Source organism: Neovison vison, chromosome 11, assembly GCF_020171115.1.
Source record: "Neovison vison isolate M4711 chromosome 11, ASM_NN_V1, whole genome shotgun sequence".
NCBI classification, from domain to species: domain Eukaryota; kingdom Metazoa; phylum Chordata; class Mammalia; order Carnivora; family Mustelidae; genus Neogale; species Neogale vison.
Window position 1 is genome coordinate 112,840,474 of NC_058101.1, and position 23,792 is coordinate 112,864,265.

General features: G+C 34.7%; 1 protein-coding gene across 2 annotated transcripts in view; it reads right to left on the reverse strand.

Annotated features, from left to right (window-relative positions):
- Positions 1-23,792, reverse strand: part of PDLIM5 (PDZ and LIM domain 5) — a 204,400-nt gene that overhangs the window by 29,733 nt on the left and 150,875 nt on the right. For both annotated transcript variants that reach the window (XM_044224465.1, XM_044224464.1), the window contains exon 8: positions 20,118-20,305. In XM_044224465.1, coding sequence (XP_044080400.1) covers positions 20,118-20,305 — 188 coding nt within the window. The remainder of the gene's footprint in view (positions 1-20,117; positions 20,306-23,792) is intronic.

Genomic DNA, 23,792 nt, shown 5'->3' on the forward strand with positions numbered 1-23,792 from the left:
ACGCATCTAGAAATTTAAAGCCACTAGCTACTCTCTAAACCAATAGTGTTGGTAAGACTATCTTATTAACTTAAGAATGGTTATTTGCAAGTCATCTAGAGGTTTAGAATGGCATACATTCATACCTTTTTCATGTTTTTGTTTTTCAGCATTATGATAGTCAAACTGAAGATTACAAAGACTATTATTAAATAAACATAAATTAGTATAAAAATCTAGCAGCATACTTTCTTCCTCAGTATATAATATGGAAAGTTGTCAAATTAATGAAGCCACAATATTCTGAGTTGCTAGTTTTTCAAATAGTTGTCATAGTGATATGCTGGCGAATCCCAAGAAGTAATACAATTTTAAAAAGCAAACACAGCTCTGACTTACCAAACATGAAATTTAACTTACAATAAAGGAATAATATCATTTCTTTTGGATTACAGACTATAAATTGGAAAAAGGATTTAAAAAAATTATTTTTATGTTTATAATTTTTAAAAACCTATGTGCATTAATTTAAGGAAAACACCCACCTCCTGCTGTTAGGAAAATCTTTGTGATACATCGTTTAGAAAGATAAGGTGAAAATTCTTCACTCTAGAAAGATCTTAACTGCATTATTTCCCAAGCAGGTGATTCAGGTTTGCACTATTCCGTAAAATAGTTAACACAAGTTTTAGGCAATTTTATATAATTATAATAATATATGTATATGCATTATATATAATATTATAGTAACTATATATTATGTAATATTATAAAATACTATAAGGAATTCAAAATTATCTAATTATTTATTGTGTGCTTCAAAAATAGCTCAGCTCACTAAAGGGCACTTGTTTATATAAATAGTTTTAAGAGAGAAAACAGAGATTAAGACCAATAGAATCCCTGGTAGTACAATGTGTGAATTCTCTGAAATCAGGTATTTTCTAACTATATTAAGAATAAAGTGGGTTAGGGGTGCCTGGGTGGCTCAGTCAGTTAAGCATCTGCCTTCAGCTCAGGTCATAATCCCAGGGTCCTGGGATCCAGTCCTGCATCAGGCTCTTTGCTCAGTGGAAAGAGCCTGCTTCTCCCTCTCCCTCTGCTTACTGCTCCCCCTGCTTGTGCTCTCTCTCTCTCTCTCTGTCTCTTGCTCGGTCAAATAAAATCTTAAATAAATAAATAAATTGGGTTATTTATTGCTTTCTATCCCAATACATTAAAACAAACAAACAAAAACCCCCAGCAGTGAAGATTATAATGTATACATTAAACACCTGGCCAGACTGTACTTGAACAGGCATGAAACTCATCAGTTAATTTTTAAGGTTCAAGTCAAATTATTCAACTACCAATAAACTATTATTATTATTGATATGTAATAGGTATAAAAAAAAAACACATTAGGTCAAACCTTACTTGAAAACTTAACATAAATCAATTTGGGAATGGGAGGGATGATATCCCAAAAGACAAAGTAAAGTGACAATAGATGTAACGAGCTTATCTTCTAAGGTAGGTTGAGATGCAGTGCTTTTGAACTGCTGAACAAATCATTCAGTAGAAGAGCATGTTTGGTGTTATAAGATGAACTGCTCACAACAACATGAGGAATATATAACGTCATCATTTCTTACCACCTCCACAGTACATCCATCCTTGGTCCAAGCCACCAACATCTCTTACTTGACTTATAGTGACTGCCTAGAGATTTTGCTTCTACCCTTCCCAACAATATAGAGGCCAGAAAAACCCAAGTCAGACCTAGGCTCAAAACCCGCCAATAGCTCCCTGGTAACCAGAGGTCCTACAGAATCTGATTCCTGCTACGTCTCTGACCTGATCTGCCACTCTCCCTTTGCTCATTACATGCAAGTAACACTGGCTTCCTTACTGTTTCTCTAAATGGCCAGTATGCTTCCTATTCAGCACCTCTGTACTGTCTCTTCCCTCCTCCTAGAAATATTTTCCCTGGCTGTTTGCATAGCTTGCTCCCTCATTTCCTTCAGGTTCTCTGCTCAATTTAAAAATAACCAACTTTATTAATGTGGCTTTCTCTCACCATCCTATATGAAATAGCAAACCCCTACTACAAACCAGCATTCCCTATCCTCCTTAACTGGTTTATCTTTCTCCACAGTACTATCCCCATCTAACAAATTTTATATCCTTTTTATTTTATTTTTTTTTAATTTTCTATCTTCCCACACCTTGAGGCCAAGGACACTGTCTGTTTTGTTCATTGAAATATCTCCAGCACTTAGAACAGTCCCTGGCATATGCTTAATAAATCTTTATTTAGAGAATAAGTGACTCCAGTACCAAAATTATCATCTTCCCATTAAAAGGAACCAGACTCCTTAAAGAAACTGCTAATTCTAGGATTGGGACAGAAAAAATAAACAGGGGAAATCTAGAATATCTTGTCGTATTAGAACAGGAAGGAAGCTATCAAAGACTACTGGAGTTTTATCAAATAGACTTCAAAGAAGCAGATGAGACAGTCTGAGAATTAATAAGGATAATAACCATGGACTAAAATACTTCAAATATGTTTAACCCTACAAGCTTACAATGAGTCTGAAATTTAAAAACAAAAACAAAAAGCCATTAGCATTAATCATCTTTAGAGGATGCTACGGAAACAATTATTTTAAAAAACAGTAAAACTCAATAAAGAAAAAAAACCAAGCTTTAATAATTTATCAGTTTATAACTGATCTGTTCATTTATATCCCTTTCACTCCCCTGCCATTTCTTAACTATTCTGAAGCAAATTCAGGGTCTATTACTTAGTATTTCACTATAATCTGCAAAAGAACATTCTTTTTAAAAACCTAGCCACAATTCCATTATCACACCTAAAATAAAACAAAATTTTCCTTAATACCATCAAGTAACCAATTTTCAGTTAGTATTCTATTGTTCCTTACTGGTTTAAAAACAACACAAGTGTATTGCTTTACAGTTCTCCTACACAGATATTACTGAACCCAAATCAAGGTGTTGGCAGGGCTGTTTCTGTCTGGAGGCTCTAGGGAAGATTCATTTCCTTGCCTTTTCCAGCTTCTAGAAGCTACCCAAATTCCATGGTTCATGACCGCCTTCTGCCGCCTCAAAGCCAGCAACAAGCTCTCATACTGCATTACTTATCCCCCATCTTCTGCTTCCCTCTTTCAGTTCTAAAGGTCCTTGTGATTATGCTGGACTCCCCAGGATAGTATCCCCATTTTTCAAGTCAGCTGATGGTATACATAGTCCCATCTTCATCCCTAGCTCACACCTGTGACATGTAATATAACATATTCATTGGTTCTGGGTATAAGGACATGACTGTCTTTGGTGGTGGGGCATTATTCTGCCTACTACACACACCCCAATCCAGTAGTAATCAGGGTCCACAGAAGGTCCATTTGTTAGGTTTAGTTATATGCCTCTGAAATCACTGTATTTATAATCCCTTTCATCTCCCCACCCTTTTCAATATACATGTAGAAGAAACCAAGTCTCTAGTTACACATGTGTGTATATTCGAACTTTTTCTATAGTAAAAACTTAGAAATTTTATACATGCTAACCTGTACTGTTCGATCTTTACATTATAAGGCATTAATATTACTATTTAATAGACCAAGAATAAGAATATAAGGCTCAGAAAGGAAAAATGACCAAGGACATGCAGAGCTATAAAATGAGGCAAATGTTTTTTGAACAACTACTATGTACCAAGTAATCTGGTAGGCTTTACCACCCTGAATCAGAGAGACATAATTTCTGCCCTCATGAAGATTAAAGAAAGTTATAGACCAGCAAACAGTCAATTATGTCATAGTGGGATAAGTGGCAGAATGATGGAAAGATAATGAGTGTAACTGTAGATCTTCATTTGGTCAAGTATATATATATATATATATATATATATATATTTTTTTTTTTTTTTAAAGATTTTATTTTATTTATTTATTTGACAGACAGAGATCAGAAGTTGGCGAGAGGCAGGCAGAGAGAGAGGAGGAAGCAGGCTTTCCACAGAGCAGAGAGCCCGATGCGGGGCTCGATCCCAGGACCCTGGGATCATGACCCGAGCCGAAGGCAGCAGCTTAATCCACTGAGCCACCCAGGCGCCCCTGGTCAAGTATATATTGAGCCTAACATGTGACAGGCACTATCTTATGTATGGGTACACAAAACGTGAATAATCCTTGTCCTCAGAGCTCCCAGCTTTTCTTGCCTTTTTTTTTTTTTTTGAGTTGGAGGTGCTTGTGGTTCATCTAAGTACAGGAAGTCTGTTGAATATATGAACTCAGGAAAAAGATCTGATTCAAGGGTCATTAGCATATTGATGATATTTGAGGCTATGGGAGTTAATGAGATTGTTCAGAGAAAGTGAGAATGAAAACAGAAGAGCTCCTAAGGGTGAGGCAAGTAATATAAATACTTTGGGAACACAGAGAGGGGTAGGAGAAAAACCCAGGGAATGCATGATGTAAGCCAAAGGAGGAGAGTGGAGAATTTGGGATTCAAAACCATTTCTGTCTGACTCTAAAGCCTATGTCCCTATGCATTCATTCATCAAATACTTATCATTTGCTTAGGGTGTCAAACTCTTTGCCAGTCACTGCAATAACCTATGAAAATATGAAGGCAGATCTCCTCAAATGTGGTCTAAATCTGGAAGTTCTAATCTCTGGATCAGTTCAGAAGGAGATGATAGTGATAACTGAGATGGTTAATTTCTGCTACTTTAATTTCCTTAATGAGCCTGCCAGGATAAATTTAGGAGTAATTATGAAAGTGCTGTTTTTTATTTGCCCTGGTATGCCGAACAGCTTAGATTATCACTTTTAAGCCCTTTATGTATTCTATAAAAGATGAGTTTCCTACAGAGATCTAACTTTCTTTCCCTAAATCTAGCTGCCCATACTTTTAATGGCTGCAAAGTTCCTGAAATAAAACATATGAATAAAAGGTCAGATTCTTCGTGTTTTGAGAAAGAGACAGACATTTAGGAAGATGTACATAACTATTTCAGAAAGGAAGATAAAATTATAGATGTTAGCTTTTGCTAATGACAAAGAGTCTTGAGCATCTGAACGTCAAATTCATTTTTTGTTGTACAAACTCTACATCGGTGTGGAATATTTCAACTAGTAAATTTGAATTAAGATAAAGCAGTGAGAAAGTTATGCCAACAAATCTAGGAATAACCATAAAATATTTCTCTAAATCCTGTAGTATTTTTTTCTTACTAGGTCAGAAATAAGGCTGATATCAAGAATACTAATGCTCTCTCCCTGAAAGGAAAAAGACAAATGTTTACAGCCTCAACAAGACAGAAGTCATATGTGAGGGTTTATGGTGTGAAAAACAAATGGCTCAAATGCAAAGGGTATTCCAGTTATAAACACTGAAGCTAATGTTGTACTTATATAAATAACTAGGCTACATCAAAGTGACATTCTGGCACTCCTAGGGAGATAAAGGACTGTAATTCAACATCTCAGAGAATTTGTTCACAAAGGTATGGTAGAAATTTTACACATACTAAATCGGGTAGCAATGATGGCAACATACTTGCATATTATCTCTGTGCAGCAAGTGCTTTCTTCTCTGCCCCTTCACCAACCATCTCAAACAGATGGTGGCCAAGAGAAGCATAGAATCCGTGCATTTTGTCTGTCAGACTCCTTATGTTGAAAGCACAAGCAAGCCTACTCTTCATTATCCAGGCATGAAATCATATCCAGTACAAATAGGAAAGGTTTAAAGTTAAGCCAAGATCTAGGATCAGAGAAAAGTACATTCTAGAGAGGTTTGTGCAAATTTTATTAAGTGGAATCAAGGATTTTTTTTATTCAATGATTAAAAGCAACACTGACAGATTAAACTATTATCAGTTCTCTAAGCAGCAGAGAATGCTGGTATGTCTGCCATAAAGAATTGGAACAGGTGTGCCCAAGGCTAAGTATCAAATATTTCCGCAACTTCAGGAGGTTTGTTTCTTCCATTAGCAACCAGCCTTTCAACTCTAAGAACCCAGATTAAACTGGATCTAGAGTGTCTTAATTAAAGTGAGCATGGGGACTTGGGTTAGGTTCAGTTCTCTTCTTAATTTGTTGCATCACGTGTCATTAAAATTTGGGATATATGCATTTGCCTTTTCTCCCAACTGGCTGATCTTACACAGAAAATTTCTTATTTGATTAGAGTTACAAGCAAAAGAAACACAGTGTGTATCTTGCAGATAAAGATATAAGATCTTAAAATATCTGGTTTTGCCTTCATTCAATTAGAAATCAACACATTACTCATCTGTTATATAGAGAATTTTCTAAATAATCTCAATATCACTATTACAATTTCTAATTTTACAGTGGGAAGACAAATCCTGCTCTAACTGTGGGTGCTCAATGTGTTTCATATTAAAGAAAAGACAGGGGGGTGGGGAGGGAGAGGAGAAGTAACAGTAAGGAAAAAGAAACAAAAAATAAAAGTGCCAGTAAATTATTAGAAAAAACAAAAAAACAAATCCAAAGCATCATTTACAACCTTGAGAATACTAAAAAAAGAATCACTGGTGAACTCATATAGAATCTAAGCTAAGAATTTATTTAAAATACTTAATTTGTAAAATTTTGCTCATATTTGGATGGCAAAACTGTGAAGGACATATACTAAAATTAGTTATACTCACAATATAACATATCTTATTTCCAAAGTAACATGAAATCCAAATGGACTTGGCTTTTACCATTTTCCCACAAACTTTCATCTATTTATGTAAGTGAGAAAGTCTCAGAAATAAAGGAGAAAGATAACTCAGGTTTGAGTCACTCATATAAATACATTTCTTTTAATGTAGGAGGGGAAAAAAAAAACCCTGAAGCAGAAAGAGGAATAAAATTTAAGGAGCATTCCCCATGTAAAACAGTATCAACAATGTCTCTCAAGATGATACATGTTACTGGAAAATTGAAAATCTGGGATACTCCTTATGTTTCTCTTACTACTATCACTAATTCTCTAAGACACTTCTCTCAATTAAAGCCATTAGATCTCTGAAAAAATGACTCTTTATTATCATTATCCAAAGTTATGTTTGAAATTCACATGTTTTAAAAGCAGAGAACACTGCTCAGCTATTTTATGCTGGAGAAGCAACAGAGCTACCATAATGATAATGTTAAGATAACATTCGGGCTCCTTGTTCTGCTAATTTCTAGCTCCATGAGTGCAGGAATGTATTACATTTCCTCACGTGTAAAATAGCAACTACCTCAAAATGTGGGAGCCTAAGTGAGGTGGTATAAGTAAAATGTTTATGTACATTTTCTTGAATGTGTAAGAAATGCTTCATAAATGTCAATTATTATCATACAACAACATATGATTTTGTGTGGTTAAAAAAATAAAGTATCAACTCATTCAATAACTATTTAGAAAATATATACAATGTTTTAGATCTAGGAACTCTTGGTATGAAAGATACACCCAAGAATAAGATATCTGCCCCAAAGAATTTATCTTCTTACATACAGGTGTTGTTCACAAAGAGGCAACTGAGTGCCTTCAGATTAGTGTTGTCAAGGGTGCTCGTGACTCCAAGAAAAGTTTGCATATACTATACAGAATTATCAAGCATATTTTTCTTATTCCTATGGTTTACACCTAGGTTTGGCAATTTTTTTCTGTAAATGGTCAGAGAATAAATATTTTTGGTTTTGTGGGACATATAGTTTATGTTGCAACTATTCACCTCTTGCCCTAGGACTGGAGCCACAGACATCATGTAACAAATGTAAATAAATGAGCATGTCAGTGCTCCAATGAAACTTTATTTATAAAAACAGGTGATGGGCCATATATGACCAAAGACCATAGTTTGCCAACCTGTGGTTTAAACCATAGGCATCAATTAATAAGAAATCATCATTCTTTACGAAAATCACGTATGAGTAAATCCTGGTATCTTCCCTTAAGATTTAATATTTTAATTTTAGGATGAAAGAAAAATGGGGAGAAAGAAGAGCTCTCACAACTGTGTTCTTGCATCTGCACTGGAAAGCTTCCAACACAGAAATAAATTCCAGTTTAGGGGAAAAAGAAGACGACGACAATCGATGGTTGTTACCTTTATTTTTTCCTGAGAATCATGATTCTAAACCAAAATCTACTTGTTACACAAAAAGACAAAGCATATTTACATGCTTTACACTACAGTTTTAAGAGTGGAGAGCTCCAGCCCAGCCTTTATGGCAAGTGGACTGTTTAGTTTAATGATGTCAAAATGCAGGGGAGCAGATGGCAGTAAAACATTATTAGAAGAGATGAAACATACGCAACTGGTAGCAGTTTACTTATTCATATAAAAATTTAAAAATGGAACCAATAAATCTATCCATCTTAGCTAAGCAAATCTAGTTATCTCGATTTATTACTGTAACGTAAAGCCTACAATGAAATTTGGGATGGTTGTAGAAACTATAATTTCCTTTCTCACCCCTATCTTCTTTAGACTTCAAATAAAAGATAGAATTTATATCCACTTAAAACTGAGATGCACATCATTCAATCTTTGATCTAATCAGATCTCATAAATACATGAGTCTTCCTTGGGAAAAAAAAAAAAAAAGAATACATCAGCTCTCTCTAAAGCTCTGTCCATAATGAATAAATAAGCTTTTCTTTATTGCTAAAATGCAGCACACAGCAGAGGCAGGGTATAGTAAGGGTCATGTTAACTAGAATCTTAGCTAAATTTTAAAAGTGGAGTTTAGATGCAAGACTCCTTTCTGCAGAGAGGATTTAGTCCTCTTTAAATGTAGTCATTGATATTATCTTTTGACACAAGAAAATGCACTATTTTGTCAAAATAACAGAATTCAACTTAGTTGGGATTTTTTTTTTTTAAGATTTTATTTATTTATTTGTGTGTGAGAGAGAGACAGAGAGACAGAGAATGCACAAGCAGGGGGAGCAGCAGGCATAGGGAAGAGCAGAGTCCCCGCTGAGGCTGAGTAAGGAGCCCAATGCGGGACTTGATCCCAGGACCCTGGGATCATGACCTGAGCTGAAGGCAGATGCTTAACTGACTGAGCCACCCAGGTGCCCCAAATTCAACTTAGTTCTGAAAAACTCTGACTTCTCTCAGACTCTGCTGCCTCCCTAGTAAAATGATGCCCACTTAAAATTTTAATGACATTGTCTTATTGCACACTGAATAAAAATATATTTAAAAACTTAAAATATTATAAAAAATAATTACCATTAATCAATGATACCCACAATTTTACTGTTAATTAAGAATTTTTTGCTTCCTACAAGACTACCCATTATACTCCCAAGTTCTAAATGCCCAAATAGGGATGGTGAGTATTCCCTAAGACTGGAAGCAATAGAAGCTAATATTAACTAAATACTAATTTTGAAAAGGTTGTGACTTTTTCCCTTTCTCATTTGACCAAAAGAAATCTACTCTGTCCCTAAAAGACTTTCAAATGATCCTAACTTTTCTATTTACAGCTTACTTGCACTGTGTTCTTCAAAACGTAATTCATGTTTTTAAGAAAAATCAGCAACTGTTATAAATCTTATCACAGATTAAGAGCCCTTGCGTTTACTACATATAATAAAAACTGTTTCAAAAAGAAAAAAATACGGCACCTGGGTGGCTCAGTGAGTTAAAGCCTCTGCCTTCAGCTCAGGTCATGATCCCAGGGTCCTGGGATGGAGGCCCTCGGGCTCTCTGCTCAGCGGGGAGCCTGCTTCCCTTCCTCTCTCTCTGCCTGCCCCTCTGCCTACTTGTGATCTCTGTCTGTCAAATAAATAAATAAATAAATAAATCTTAAAAAAAAATAAAAGAATCTATGTATATAAACTTATAATCTGATACATTTGTTCCTAGGAGTATCAAAGATTACAGATGGCGAATATTAAATAAAATAGTGCTAGTGTGCTCAGTATGTCACCATCAATTAAATGCCTTTTCTTTCATCAACAGAGTTATCTCCCTCCATGGATATATTTAACAATAAAAGTAAAAAAAAAATCTATTAATTTTTTGCCAACATCAGGGACATAAGAATAAATAAGGCATTGTGAGTACATCCAATAAACGATAGCACCAAGGTGTTATTATTCCAACAAGCTATAAAAGATGCTAATGAAAACAGCAAAAGGAAAAATTTTAGCACACCTAGACAATACTAACTACTGTAAAAGAACACACAACAGGGCCTTTTATTTTCAATGGATTTATGAAATAGCTTTCTATAGAAATAGTGATTACAATATTAGCGAATATTATATAGCTTAATGATTTTGAAAAGAAATTATGTTATTTATTAAATACTTAATATAATGTTATTAAAACTTAAGTATCATCACAAATGCTCTTACAAGCTACCTATTTTTAAAGTGGGAAAGAAGAAAAAAAATCCTATAATTAATGAAAAAAAATTTTAAGCATATCTATCTACTTAAAGCTTTCTGAATTATACATATGTGTATATATATACATTTATACATATACATATATACATACATATACAACATGAGTAATTTAATTTTTAATTTTTGACTGGTAAGGTTCTACAGAATTTTTCTTCTTTTGTCTTATAAGAAACCCCTTTTCTTTGTCTTGAAAGAAACATGTAATGTTTATTTCCATGTCCACATGTAACACAAGTCCTTCCTGCACAGGCAAAGAATGCAATGCCAGAGCTACTTACCTCATAATTCTAACTATAAAGAATTGGAAAAGAATAAACATTTAGAAAATGATGATTTTGGGGTAATTAATGTACTTGCCTATGGAAATGCTGCACAAATAGACTATAAAAGTATGTTATAAAAGTAAACTTTAACTTATTTCTCAAGTATAATACAAGATACAACCTACTCATATTTTCTAACTAGACATATTACATTAAAAAAAACTTAGACATATTCAACCAATTTTCTGTTCCATAATCTGACCTACTCAAAACCAAGTATAGTTTCTCCAAGCCAAATACAATACCTACCAGTGTTTTAGTAGTGGATAAATAAATGCTCTCTACAAAACAAAGCTCCTTGGAAGAGCAATGTTGGATCTTGCCTCCCAGTCAGGTTAAAATGTGAAGCTGCGTTCTTTTGCCCTTAGAATTCTCTCCATTTCCATGGCCACTGCCTAGCGTTAACAATATGATTGTCACTGTACTGGATTTCCTCAACCACCTCTTAATTTAATGTCCAGGACTCCAATCTTAATGCCTACACTGAGGTCATAATGAGGTTTTAAATACATTAACACTATAATGATCTAAAAATGCAAACCTGATTGTCACTTTCCAGTTTACAGATCTGTTAAGGGCATCAATCCACTGACTTTCTTTCTGACTTTCAAAGCCCTTTTCTGACCAGGTCCCCATTAATCCATCCAACTCTTTTTCTGGCCACTATATAGTCCTGAACATACTGAACAACTTGCTCTTCCTCCAAGAAGCCAAGTTCTCTGAGAGCTTTTGCATATGTTGTTCCCTTTCCAACTTGGCCTCTTCCTAAAAATATTCAAGGGGCATTGGCTACATATGATTTTACTGTAGGCATAAATATTCACACTTTATTCCTGCATAAAAAAGGACTCCATTATAAACTCTAATACAAATATTCTATCTCAAGATTGTATCACTGGAACTTTATTGGTCTCTTTCCATCAATCTAGACTTCCCTGCTTTCTGACCTGGCCCCTGTAATCTAACTTAACTCTGTACCTTTTTTTGCTGATTTCTGTTATTTACTGTTGCTTTAATTTGCATCCATGTTAATTTTTCCACATTGACAAAATGAGTGGCTATCTCTAATATTTCTTCTGCATCCCACTGTTTGGTTCCTTATAGGCCATATATTCCCATATTTTTAAAGAAAAAAATTCAGATCAGGGCTTCAGATCTATTGCTACTTTTTTAATTGCTAGAAATAAATAATACAGTACTAGTTATAGTACTGCTGATGTTCACAAGTTTTAAGTCTTATGGCAGTTTAATGCTTCAAGGACAGTGGAGTCCTCTGCTCCCTAAGCAGTATGTGTAGTTTTTAATGGCAGCCTTTGGCAGACAGCACGTCCATGTTTGTTCAGTGACTGTTGTGGGGATTTCAAGTCCAGTAGGAGGAAAGAACAATGTGTTGTGAGTCCCTCAAATCATATGAAGATGATGTCCAAAATATAACAAATTGACCTATCCACCCACTCATTTACTTAGCCACTGTCATTGACTGAAGGCCTATAAACCAGGCCAGGTATTGTTCAGGTAGTGCAAAACAAAGATTAGTAAGACTTGGTCCCTGTCCTTAAGAGGATCTAAAAACAGTGACGAAGGACACATATGTAAATTACAATGAATAGATGAATGCTATAATAAAGCAATCGTCAACATTTTGTAGGAACACAGAGAAAGAATAGCCGATTATTCAGAGGACTCAAGAAAGGTTCACAAAGGAGATAACATCTGATCTTGAAGAATGAATGGAAATTTCTCAGGGGTAAAAGGGTGGAAAAGTATTTCAAATAAGAGCAGCAGCTTTACAAAGCACAGAGGTGTGTGCGCAACAAGTGGTGTGAACTCCTGAACTTTAGTGCAACGGGAGTGCAGAGAACATGAAGAACTGTATAACAAAACAGGCTACAGAAAGAGGCTGGCATAAGGTAATAAAGGGCACATAAGCTCTATTAAGAAGCGAAACATTTCATGTGTGGGAAGCAGAGAGCTCAAAACATTTTCAAGCTGAGAAGTCACATTAGAACTGTTCTGCCGGATGTTAACAGTGTGAGCTACTAATGCTGTCACTAAAAGGCAAAAGAGGTAAAAACTCAACCTTTCCTGAGTACCATCTATGTATCATCTACGCAGCACTTCAATATATGTTGCATCATTTGTGTGTATGCATACACGCTTATTCACATACATACAAAACAACGTTATAGGGAACTTTTTTTAGACTCTTATTTTAACAGATAAAGAAACTGAAGGCTCAAATGCTCCATGGAGGGATCTCTGGCCTTCTGAAATTCACGCCTATTCTTCAGAGCTGCTGCCTGTCAGCAAAGCTGGTTAGATGAACAAAACACCTGGCCAGCAAAGCACTGATTATATTCTGATGAATGGGTCATTCTCATTTTGTGCAAAATTAAACTCAAGTTAGAAAACTGATGCGCTTCCAACATCTCACAGCTCTTCTGACTTTTAAGACTGAATTTGTGAGGAACATCTGACTATATTTGGTTAAACAGAAATATTTTGTATCTGCATCAAATGAACTGAACTTATACAATCTGGAATCTGTAACATAAAGAGAATCTAAGGAAAACATTACACAGCAAATTAGATCACCTACATAAACACAGGAACATATTTGTAACTTATACCATAAAATTTATGAATGTTTTGGTAACATCCCTCTAACTACTCATTAGTTGTATACAATATGAAGACTTTAATCATTAAAATACCTACTAGACATACAAATACAGTGAATGAAAATATAAGTTTAAAAAAGTACAAATCCCCAATTCTGAAAACTAACAAGAAGAATGTCACCTTTTACCTATTTTTCTAGATCAAGTTAACATTTCTAAAGGCACTACTACATCTGAATTATTAAAGTATTAAAGGTGCAGTGCAAGTAGAAAGTAGTATTACTAAATTACATAAAACTCAAGCTTGGATTCTTAATTCTATCGTATCTTAATACTTTCATGCAGACTATGAACTTTTCAACATCTTACATCATAAAATAGGTCTTTGCCAGTCACTGACAAGCTTGCGCATGCATGTGTGGTGGTGTATGTTAAACTCCATGCCTGAGAAAAACATAATCCAACTTAAACTATAATGCTGTTAACATATATCCCTAGTTCTTCTTAATGACTTCTATAGCATCACCATATTTTTGAAAGACTTTGGGTAACACAAGCTATGTAACACCACAAATGAAATGATCAAAGATTTAAAGTCAGAACTTTAGTGGTGATAATGGAAGCCCTAACAGATTCAGAACACACTAGAAGGTCTTAAAATTTCAGTCTTTTCAATGAAGTATTTTTTTTGGGGGGGGGCTATCATTTCAAAACCACATTAGTCATCCCAATAGACAAAAGTACGTCTAAAATACTTAAATAAACAATTTCCAAATTTTTCCTTAACTACTAAGACATAGTAAGAAATACTGTGACACAAAATATACATGTTTACCTGCTGACCTCAAATATATGTGTCTGTACTTATATAACATCCAAGCTAAAACCACATTTTCATAACATGATACCTCCCTACTTTTCCTATGTTAAAATACTTAATATATTAAAATATATATTTCATTTTTTTAAATGAAAATACTGGCTATGATCCATTAAACTGATTTCAGGATCAACCAAGTGGGTTACACACTACAACTCAGTAATTTTCATCTCATCCTCCTCACCCAACTCTAGAACTTATTTTAAAATGACATCACTGGTAACAGTCACTCTTTAATGATGATGGTGGGGAGGGGTTCTTTTTTCACCTACATTAGAACACAGCTGTGAAGTATCAAAAGAAAGAAGCCTGAAGTTTTCTGTGTGAGAGAACTCCATACTTGATCAGGCAGCAACTGGTCCTTCTAACTTTTGCCTCCCCTTTGCTGGCACTGTAGTTTTCACAGGTGAACTGTGAAGAACCCAAGAACCCATAATGAGACAGCTATCCCCTTCTAAATCAATAGAACCTTTTTATTTGCATTAGGAAGCTCTTAAAACTACTTACCAAATAGTAAGAGTAGATTCTGAGGTGGTTTTGTTTTGTTTTGTTTTTAAATATGGCGGGGATTTTGTATTTATTTTACAACTTTTATAAAATAGTGTAAAGTAAGTAAATTTTACATCATATAATACGCATTAAATGCCAATTTGTAGCACCTAGAGCAAAACAGACAGCAGGTGTTCTGCAAATATTTTCTAATTTGAGCTAAGCATCATGATGTAATTCATCTATGATCACAATGGTACATACATTTCATGATATTAATGCTTTATAATGTCCTATAATGTTTATACTCTTGTAATTTTGCTTAAATTAAATTTTCTGTAAAAAGTATAATCTTTTAAATACTGACCATATGAATCATGATTATAGTTGTGTTATTTGACTGCTTTGATAATTATAACAAATTACACTCAAAGAAGACAGGATTCTGTTGCCCTCTTGTGGTAATTTTGCTGTAGTATCTTCTTCAGGAATTTCGCCTCAATTTTTTTCTTTTCCCTTTAATGGACAGTCCCTTTAACAGACCCATAAACAGCCAGACCATAGTTTCTGAATTTATAAAAGCAGTATATATATCTTTTGCCCTCTCCAGTGCCTAGACTTAATGCCCTCCCGTGAGTTTCTACGTCAGATAGTTGTTCCCTCACTTTCTTAAGAAATGTTCTCTTGTTTCCTTCCAATTCTAAACCGAGGAGATTTTTCTTATTTTCTATAGTCTAATGCACATACAAAATAATTAGAGCAAATCTCCACCTCATAGATAAGCTTCAAGTAAATGGAAAATAACTAAAAATGTAGGAGGTTGAGCTGTTGACATTTTCTCCCAAGAGAACGGGACTTGCTAAATCAATTAACAGTCCAGAAATTTCAGAAGCTAATGATATTGGTCTAAATATTTTAAGTTTTTGAAAGTGATAAAACAGTCTTTAAAATAGCCTAGCTCATATGCAATGGCTTATCTCTTGCCCCCCCCAACAAAAAAATTTTAACTTCTTTGCAAAACGAGTAACACATAACAGTAATTCAAAACTATTCAAAATGACACTATGAAATAATTTTAACTATAAATAATTAGTACTTTCCTAAAAAATAATTTTTTAATCATAAAATTAATTAGTGTCTAATATAATTTAAACACTATGGAAAATGCAAAGCAAAAGATGGATTCTTAAATTATCTAAAAATCTACTCTTACAACTGTAAAAATTCTTAAATATTGATAAATGATAAATCCTTAAAGCAATTCTTAAAAGATATATATATATCATATATATATTTAAATATATCATTTATATCATATATATATTTAAAAGCAGTCCCTCATGTATTCAATCAATTCTTATCCCAACACTAATGAGGAAAGACTAGAAGGACATTCTATGAAGAAGGACCAGAACATTCTAAAGCAAGGTAACACGGCATGTCTCTTAAGATGCTTTAGTAAGGCTATGGCACAGATTGTAATTTGGAAGCAGTGGGAGATGACATTGAGAAGTAAGTGGTAGCCAGATTGATGATAAGTTAAGGAATAGGGAAATATAGTAAAGTATCTGCAACAGGAGAGTACAGTGGGAAAATCAGAGTTTTAGAAAGATACTTGCTGCAGTATGAAGGACAGATTGATGGGGGTCCAAAGAATACAAGGAAACTACTTGGAAGTTGTTTGCAATGACAAAGGCCTGAACCAAGGCAATGGCTCTGACCATAGAGAGGAGAAAAGAAACTTGAGAAAATACTCAGAAGTGAAATCATTAGGTGTTAGTTGCTATGAGAACATGGGGATAGAGGTGGGAGGTTCTCAAGCTCACGCTGGAGCTCTCGTGACTGGACCATTCCCAGAGCCAGGTAATAATACTTTTGGACATGCTGCATTTGAGATGCCACCTGGGAACAGCAAGTAGATCAACAATTTTGAGGATACGGAATTCAGGACACAGAGAACTCTAAACTATCAGTGGCTAGGTTGTAAAAGGAATCTGGATGACAGATCATTTAGAGAGTATAAAGACTACAGAGATTAAGGTTGAGGATGGGACTGGAAGCCCTTAAGCACATAGTTCCATCTTCTTGTTAAGAGAAATCCTTTAATCCTATAGCCATCATCTTTATTCATGTTGGGAGAAACAGGAGATTATTTAGTCTTTCTTTATTCTGCAAATCAGAAAACCGAGGGTGAAAGAGGTTAAGTGACTTTACTTAAAGCTATTTATCTGTGGACGTGAATGAAAACTCAGGTTTCCAGATTGAGACCAAGTTGTTTTACCTTATTATTCAAATGTTCTCTTTCTGTAACAAAATGATAGAAACTATAGGATCATCTCATTAGATGCAGAAAAAGCATCTGACAAAATGTAACATCTATTCATGATAAAAACTCTCAACAAAGTAGGTTTATATGGAACATACATCATAATAAAGGCTATGTTTGAGAAATCCACAGCTAACATCATATTCAGTGATAAAAAGCTGACAGCTCTCTTCCTAAGATCAAGAACAACACAGGAATGTCCACGCTTACCACTTTGATTCAACCTAGTACACAGTCCTATTCGCAGCAATTAGACAAGAAAATGAGATAAAAAGGAATCCTAATTGGTAAGGAAAAAGTAAAATTGTCACTATTTGAAGATGACATGAGAATATATTTAGAAACCCCTATAGAATCTACCAAAAAGCTCTTAGAAATAACAAAAAAATTAGTTTAGCTGCAGGGTACAAAATCAATGTACAAAAATCTGTTGCATTTTTATACACTAATGAACTACCAGAAAGAGAAATAAAGAAAGTAATCTCGTTTATAATTACACCAAAAATAATAAAATACCTAAGAATAAACTTAGGTAGGTGGTGGTGAAAGACCTGTTACTCTGAAAACTTATAAACCACTGATGAAAAAAATTGAAGAGAACACAAACAAATGGAAAGGCATTCCATGCTCCTAGATCAGAATAATTAATACTATTAAAATATCCATACAATACGAAGCAATTAAGAGATTCAATGCAATCCCTAAAATACCAACAGCATTTTTCACAAAACAAAAACAAACAATCCTAAAATATGTATGGAACCACAAAGATCCTGAATAGACAGAACAATCTTGAGAAAAAAGAACAAAGCTGGAGATATCACAGTCCCAGATTTTAAACTATACTACAAAGCTATAGTAACCAAAACAGTATGGTATTGGCACAAACACAGAAAAATCGAACAACAGACCAGGATACAGAGCCCAGAAATAAACCCATGCTTATATCGTCAGTTTCTCTGTGACAGAGGCAAGAACATCACAACAGGGGGGAAGACAGTCTCTTCAATACATGTTCCTGAGAAAACTGGACAATTAAATGCAAAAGAATGAAATGGGGCCACTTTCTTTTTTTGGGGGGGGGAGCACTTTCTTATACCATACACAAAAATAAACTAAAAATGAATTAAAGGCCTAACTTTGAGAGCTAAAACCATAATAAAACTCCTTAAAAAACATAGGCAGTAATCACTCTGACATTGACCTTAGCACCATTTTTCTAAATATGTCTTCCCAGGCAAGGAAAACAAAGCAAAAATAAACTACTGGGACGACAGCAAAATCAAGGAAGGAAATCACTAACAAAATGAAAAGGCAACCTACTGAATTGAATGTGAGAAGATACTTGCAAATGATATACCCAATAAGGGGTTAATGTCCAAAATATAAAGGGCAACACCAAAAAAACCCAAATAATCTGATTAAAAATGGGCAAAGGACTTGATCCTTCATTTTTTCAAGGAAGACATACAGATGCCAAAAGACACATGAAAAGATGCTCAACATCATGAATCATCAGGCAAATGCAAATGAAAACCACAATTCTTCTACCTGTCAGAACGGCTAAAATAAAAAAGATAAGAAATAACAAGCGCTGTCAAGGATATGGAGAAAAGAGAATTCTTGCACACTATATGTAGGAATAGAATTTGCTGCAACTGTTCTGGAACAGTATGGGAATTGCTCAAAAACTTAAAAATATAAATATCATAGGATCTGGTAATTCCACTATTGGGTATTTACCCAAAGAAAACAGACATATTAAGTCAACAAAATGTATGCAATTCCTGTATTTATTATAGCATTATTTACAACAGCCAAGATAGGGAACCAATCCAAGTGTCCATTGACAGATGAATGGATAAAGATGTGGTATAAATACATAATGGACTATTACTCAGCGATAACAAAGGATGAGATCATGCCTTTGGTGACAACATGCATGGACCTAGAGGGTATTATGCTATGTAAAATAAATCAGAGAAAGACAATGCCATATGATTTCATTTATATGTGGAATCTAAAAACCAAACAAATAAATAAACAAACCAACAAAACAGTCATAAATATAGAGAACTAAGTGGTGGCTGGCAGAAGGTAAGGGGCTGGCAGGATGGGTAAAATAGTTCAAAAGGATTAAGAGGTACAAACTTCCACTTATAAATTAAATAGGTCACAGGGATGAAAAGTACAGCATAGGGAATATATAGTCAATAATATTATAATAATGTTGTTTGGTGACAAATGGTAACTACATTTATTACAGTGAGCATAGCAGAATGTATGGAATTGTCAAGACGGTATCTTGTACATCTGGAACTAATATTACGTCAACTAATCTCAAATAAAATAGAGCAATTAACATAAAATAAAGTATGTTTTCTTTCTGGCACTGTAACCTTCTTCCACTTCCGTCTCATAAATCTTCAGAGAACAACAAGTGAAAGATTCTTTTTTCAGTAACTGATGACAATAAATGCTTCTGTTGTTATTTTGTATATATCATCAAAACAAAAATGTCGTATTTCCAAGGTTAACCTTCCAATGATACAATTCGTTAAAAAGACCCCAAGTTGGGGTGCCTGGGTGCCTCAGTGGGTTAAAGCCTCTGCCTTCGGCTCAGGGCATGATCCCAGGGTCCTGGAATCGAGCCCTGCATTGGGCTCTCTGCTCAGCAGGGAGCCTGCTTCCCCTTCTCTCTCTGCCTGCCTCTCTGCCTACTTGTGACCTCTGTCAAATAAATATATAAAATCTTTAAAAAAAAAAAAAGACCACAAGTTTACAATTCATACATGCTTCTCGAGTAATTTGGTAAACAAAGAAACTTTCAATTCAATAATTATGAAAAGCAAAGGGCAACTATATCAAATGCATACAGAATGTTTATGAAATACTTCAGAGGAAAATAGCAATGGCTATTCCTTGCAGATCTTTTAAAAGCTTAGATGGTTGAGAATGAGTTTCACCAGTGAATTCTATCAAATATCCTGGAAGACATCTTCATAACTAAACTTTAGAAAAACAAAAAGTAAGAGATCTCTTTGGCATACCTGCTTGGTTGGGGTGTGGCCAGCTTGGTGACTTGACAATATTAGTAGGTCCTGGAGGCTTAAAGGCAGCAGCAGTTGTGAGACCCGCCATCCCTGGTCTGGTGGAGGCTGGGCTCTCCTGCCTCTCAGGCATGCTCCGTGCTGAAGCTACTGATGGAGACAACTGCTGAGAAGTCTCGTGGGTGTTGCTAGAAAGAAAATAAGGAAAACATTTTTGGTGAAGTCATAGCAAACTAACTTAGCAATGATTCTTTCTTTTCTCAATCTGTCAAATCTGTAAGGAAAACAAAAATATTAACTAAGCAGTATTTTAAAAAAGAAAAACTCAAAAACTGTGACTGAGGGGCTGTCTCTCTTTGAAATGAACAATCAAACAAAAACAAAAGAAAGGGAAGAAGTCAGATTACATTTGTTCAGTACTTTGGAAATTTTCTTTCTTTCTTTCTTTTTTAAGATTTTATTTATTCATTTGAGAGAGACAGAGAGAATGAGAGAAAACACGAGATGCGGGATGTGAGATGTGAGATGCGGAAGGATCAGAGGGAGAAACAGACTCCCTGCTAAGCGGGAAGCCTGACGGGGGACTTGATCCTGGAACTCCAAGATCATGACCTGAGTCGAAGGCAGTTAGTTGCTTAACCAACCAACCACCCAGGCACCCTGGAAAAATTTCCTTTAAAAGGTCTATTGTGAGAAATTAGGCAACTGAAACACTGTTACAGCCAATCCTTTCAAATAATATGGTAACTTTATCTTCCTATTCTTCTCTATCTCAATCTTTCAGAAAATCACCTACATTAAAATGACTAATGATTAGAGAATTCCTTGTGATCTCTCTGAAATGGCAGAGGTTTTTTCTCTTCTTTCTCACCTTCTTCTGGTATTTTATGAACTAAGTTACCCTGATATCTTACCATTCTTTTTACTTAATACGTAGTCACTCATTCATTGAACAAGTATTTAAGCACCTACTACATGCCAGACAGTGTGCTATGCACTGGCCACAGAGTGGTAAACAAGAGACAACATCCCCAGCTTAAAAGAACATCCAGTGTTCTGTATTCACAATACAGGAAAACAGGAGACAAGACGGCCATTGTCCTCACTCAGTCAGAGTTACTCTACTTGCTTAACAGGAGGCCTTATCTGTGCTGGTTCCAGTTTGATTTAGAAGATTTTTTTACTGCCCAGTCATCTGTTACTTATAATTATACATTGTCATTAAAAAAAAAATAATCTTAGGTAGCTCAAATTATAAATGTGTACTTTGAAATGATATAATATTATAGAAGTTTCTCTCAGGTGAAGTATAACAATAATTATTATAACAACAATAAGAAGAATACATCCTACTAACTTCTGAACAGAAATCAAGGTACTGCTTGCTTAAATAACTCCATGCACAGAAACTCAAGTCCTTCAATAACTGAAAATAACAGCTGGAAGAGTAGATCAATAAAGACAGAATACTAATTAATGACCAGTAAAATAAATGTCCCTTAATCGTAATATTTAGGTTGAGATTATTTCAATGAAAAGAGATTTCAAATTCAATCATGTCCTAAGAATACCTAATTTCTCCAATACTCTTGAATCTGGGATAAATACCTAACAAAGATGCCTGAGGTTGCCTAGTCTTAGGAAGGCCTGCTTGCAAGGTTGGCCTCTAACTGGCATTTGAGAACTTGGCTGGTGAACAGTTCCCTACAGTCATATAAAACTTTCTCTAAAATGTAAGAGTAGTTCACTGGGCCTAAGCTAAATAAACAATGTGGTTTATGCTAAATACCTACTTTCCTTCTGTGAGTTGGGACATATAGTATGAACTAGGCACCCTGTGACAATATAAGGAGCCCCAATAAAAACCTTAAGTACTTCGTATCTAATGAGCTTCTCTGGTAGACAACACTTGGCATGTTTTATCATAACTCACCGTTGTAGGAATCAACATATCCTATGTTGAGAAAGGACTTTTGGAAGCTTGAGCCTCTATTCCTCTGGACTCGATCCATGTACCCTCTCCCTTGCTGATTTTGCTTTGTATTCTCACACTGTAATAAATCTTAGTCATGAGTACAACTATATGCCCAGTTCTGTAAGTCCTCTACTGAGCGGGTGGTCCTAGAGCACTTCTGAAACTAAACAGTTTTGAAAAATCATACTAGAGCTTTTTTAACTTTCTTGAAATATTGCTTCTTACTATTGTTCTCTGAAATCCAAATGTAACAAAGCTATAACCTTCTTTTATCATTTCTAATCAGTTTCATGAAAAACTGAAGTCCACTTGAGATGTTAGAACATACCATACAATGAAAAATTTAAGTACTTTAGTAACTGTAATAAATAAAAAGTAAAAGACTACTTACTTGATGGCAATGCTAAATACAATTATCAGTAAAGATGACAGAATAAATAAAATTAATGGAAACAGAGTTTAAGCTTTCTAGTAGAATGGTTATGAGTAACTTTGAAAAGCTTTGTGATGAACTAATTATTTTACCTCTCTTAAGTCTCATTTACCTAAGTTTTAAATGGGGATAATACTTTGCTCATAAGAGTTCCAGGAGACTTAAGTAAGATAATTTTGTACAAAATACTTAGCATACTCTAAGGCACAGAATATGAACCTAAACAGATGAAAAGGATAATTAATATATTCAAAAAATAAAACTTATTTCAATATTCTATATACTACAAATACATGATTTTAAAAAAAATACAGAAGTACAGGTCATTTTAATTCTAAGGTTAATTCTAGGGCTCAGTCGATTAGAAAAAAATAACTAATAACCCATATATTCAGAGTTCTGAGAAGAAAATTTATGACCAAGGAACAATAGAAGTTACAAATGGAACATAAATATAATCTGGAAATAACAAAACCCAAATCATCATTTAATGTTTAACAACCTGAATAAGTTAAAATTTATCTCCAGGAGAGCTGGCAGACAGACTTACTTAAAAGAAAGTGACTAGAATGATAAAAAATTAATGCCAAGTCTAATCAAGTTTGGTTGAAGGAACTGGTAACATTGACCTAAAGTATGAGAAAAACTCAGGAGAAGCATTAGAGCAATCCTCAAATACATGACATGTGGATTCACTCTATATGGCTACATTCTGTTTGTCTAATGTAGTGTCAAATCTATGGTGAGACAGATTTGGTTCAATAAAAGGAGGTACTTCCTAATATGAAAAATTGTCCAAAGGAAATATTCTGTTTCCTAACAATACCGTTAGGGACAGGCCTGATTCCAGAAGGTATTCAAGCAGATGAAGGAAAGGCTACAGACTGGATTTAACCATTCAAGGGTAGAGGGCTAAGATTAAGTTACACTTCAGCATGACATTCAAAGCCTTCTAAGATGCAGCTACAATCTACCTGTCCAATCATTATCTCCTGCCACTTCGAGATACAAATTATGTGCTGGCCACACCTCTTCTCTGTCCACAATTTTCCAGGCTCTAAATAGAAGACACCTCCCCCACTCTCCCTCTGAACACATCCAAATACCATCTACAGTTAACAGTAGTAGTAAAAAATAATATCATGCACTGTGTACCATACTAAACAATTAATATATTTTACTTAATCAATCATCTAGCAGTAGAGACACTACTTCCTTCAGTTCATGACACAAATTAACTACACCACATACAGTTACATTTCAATTT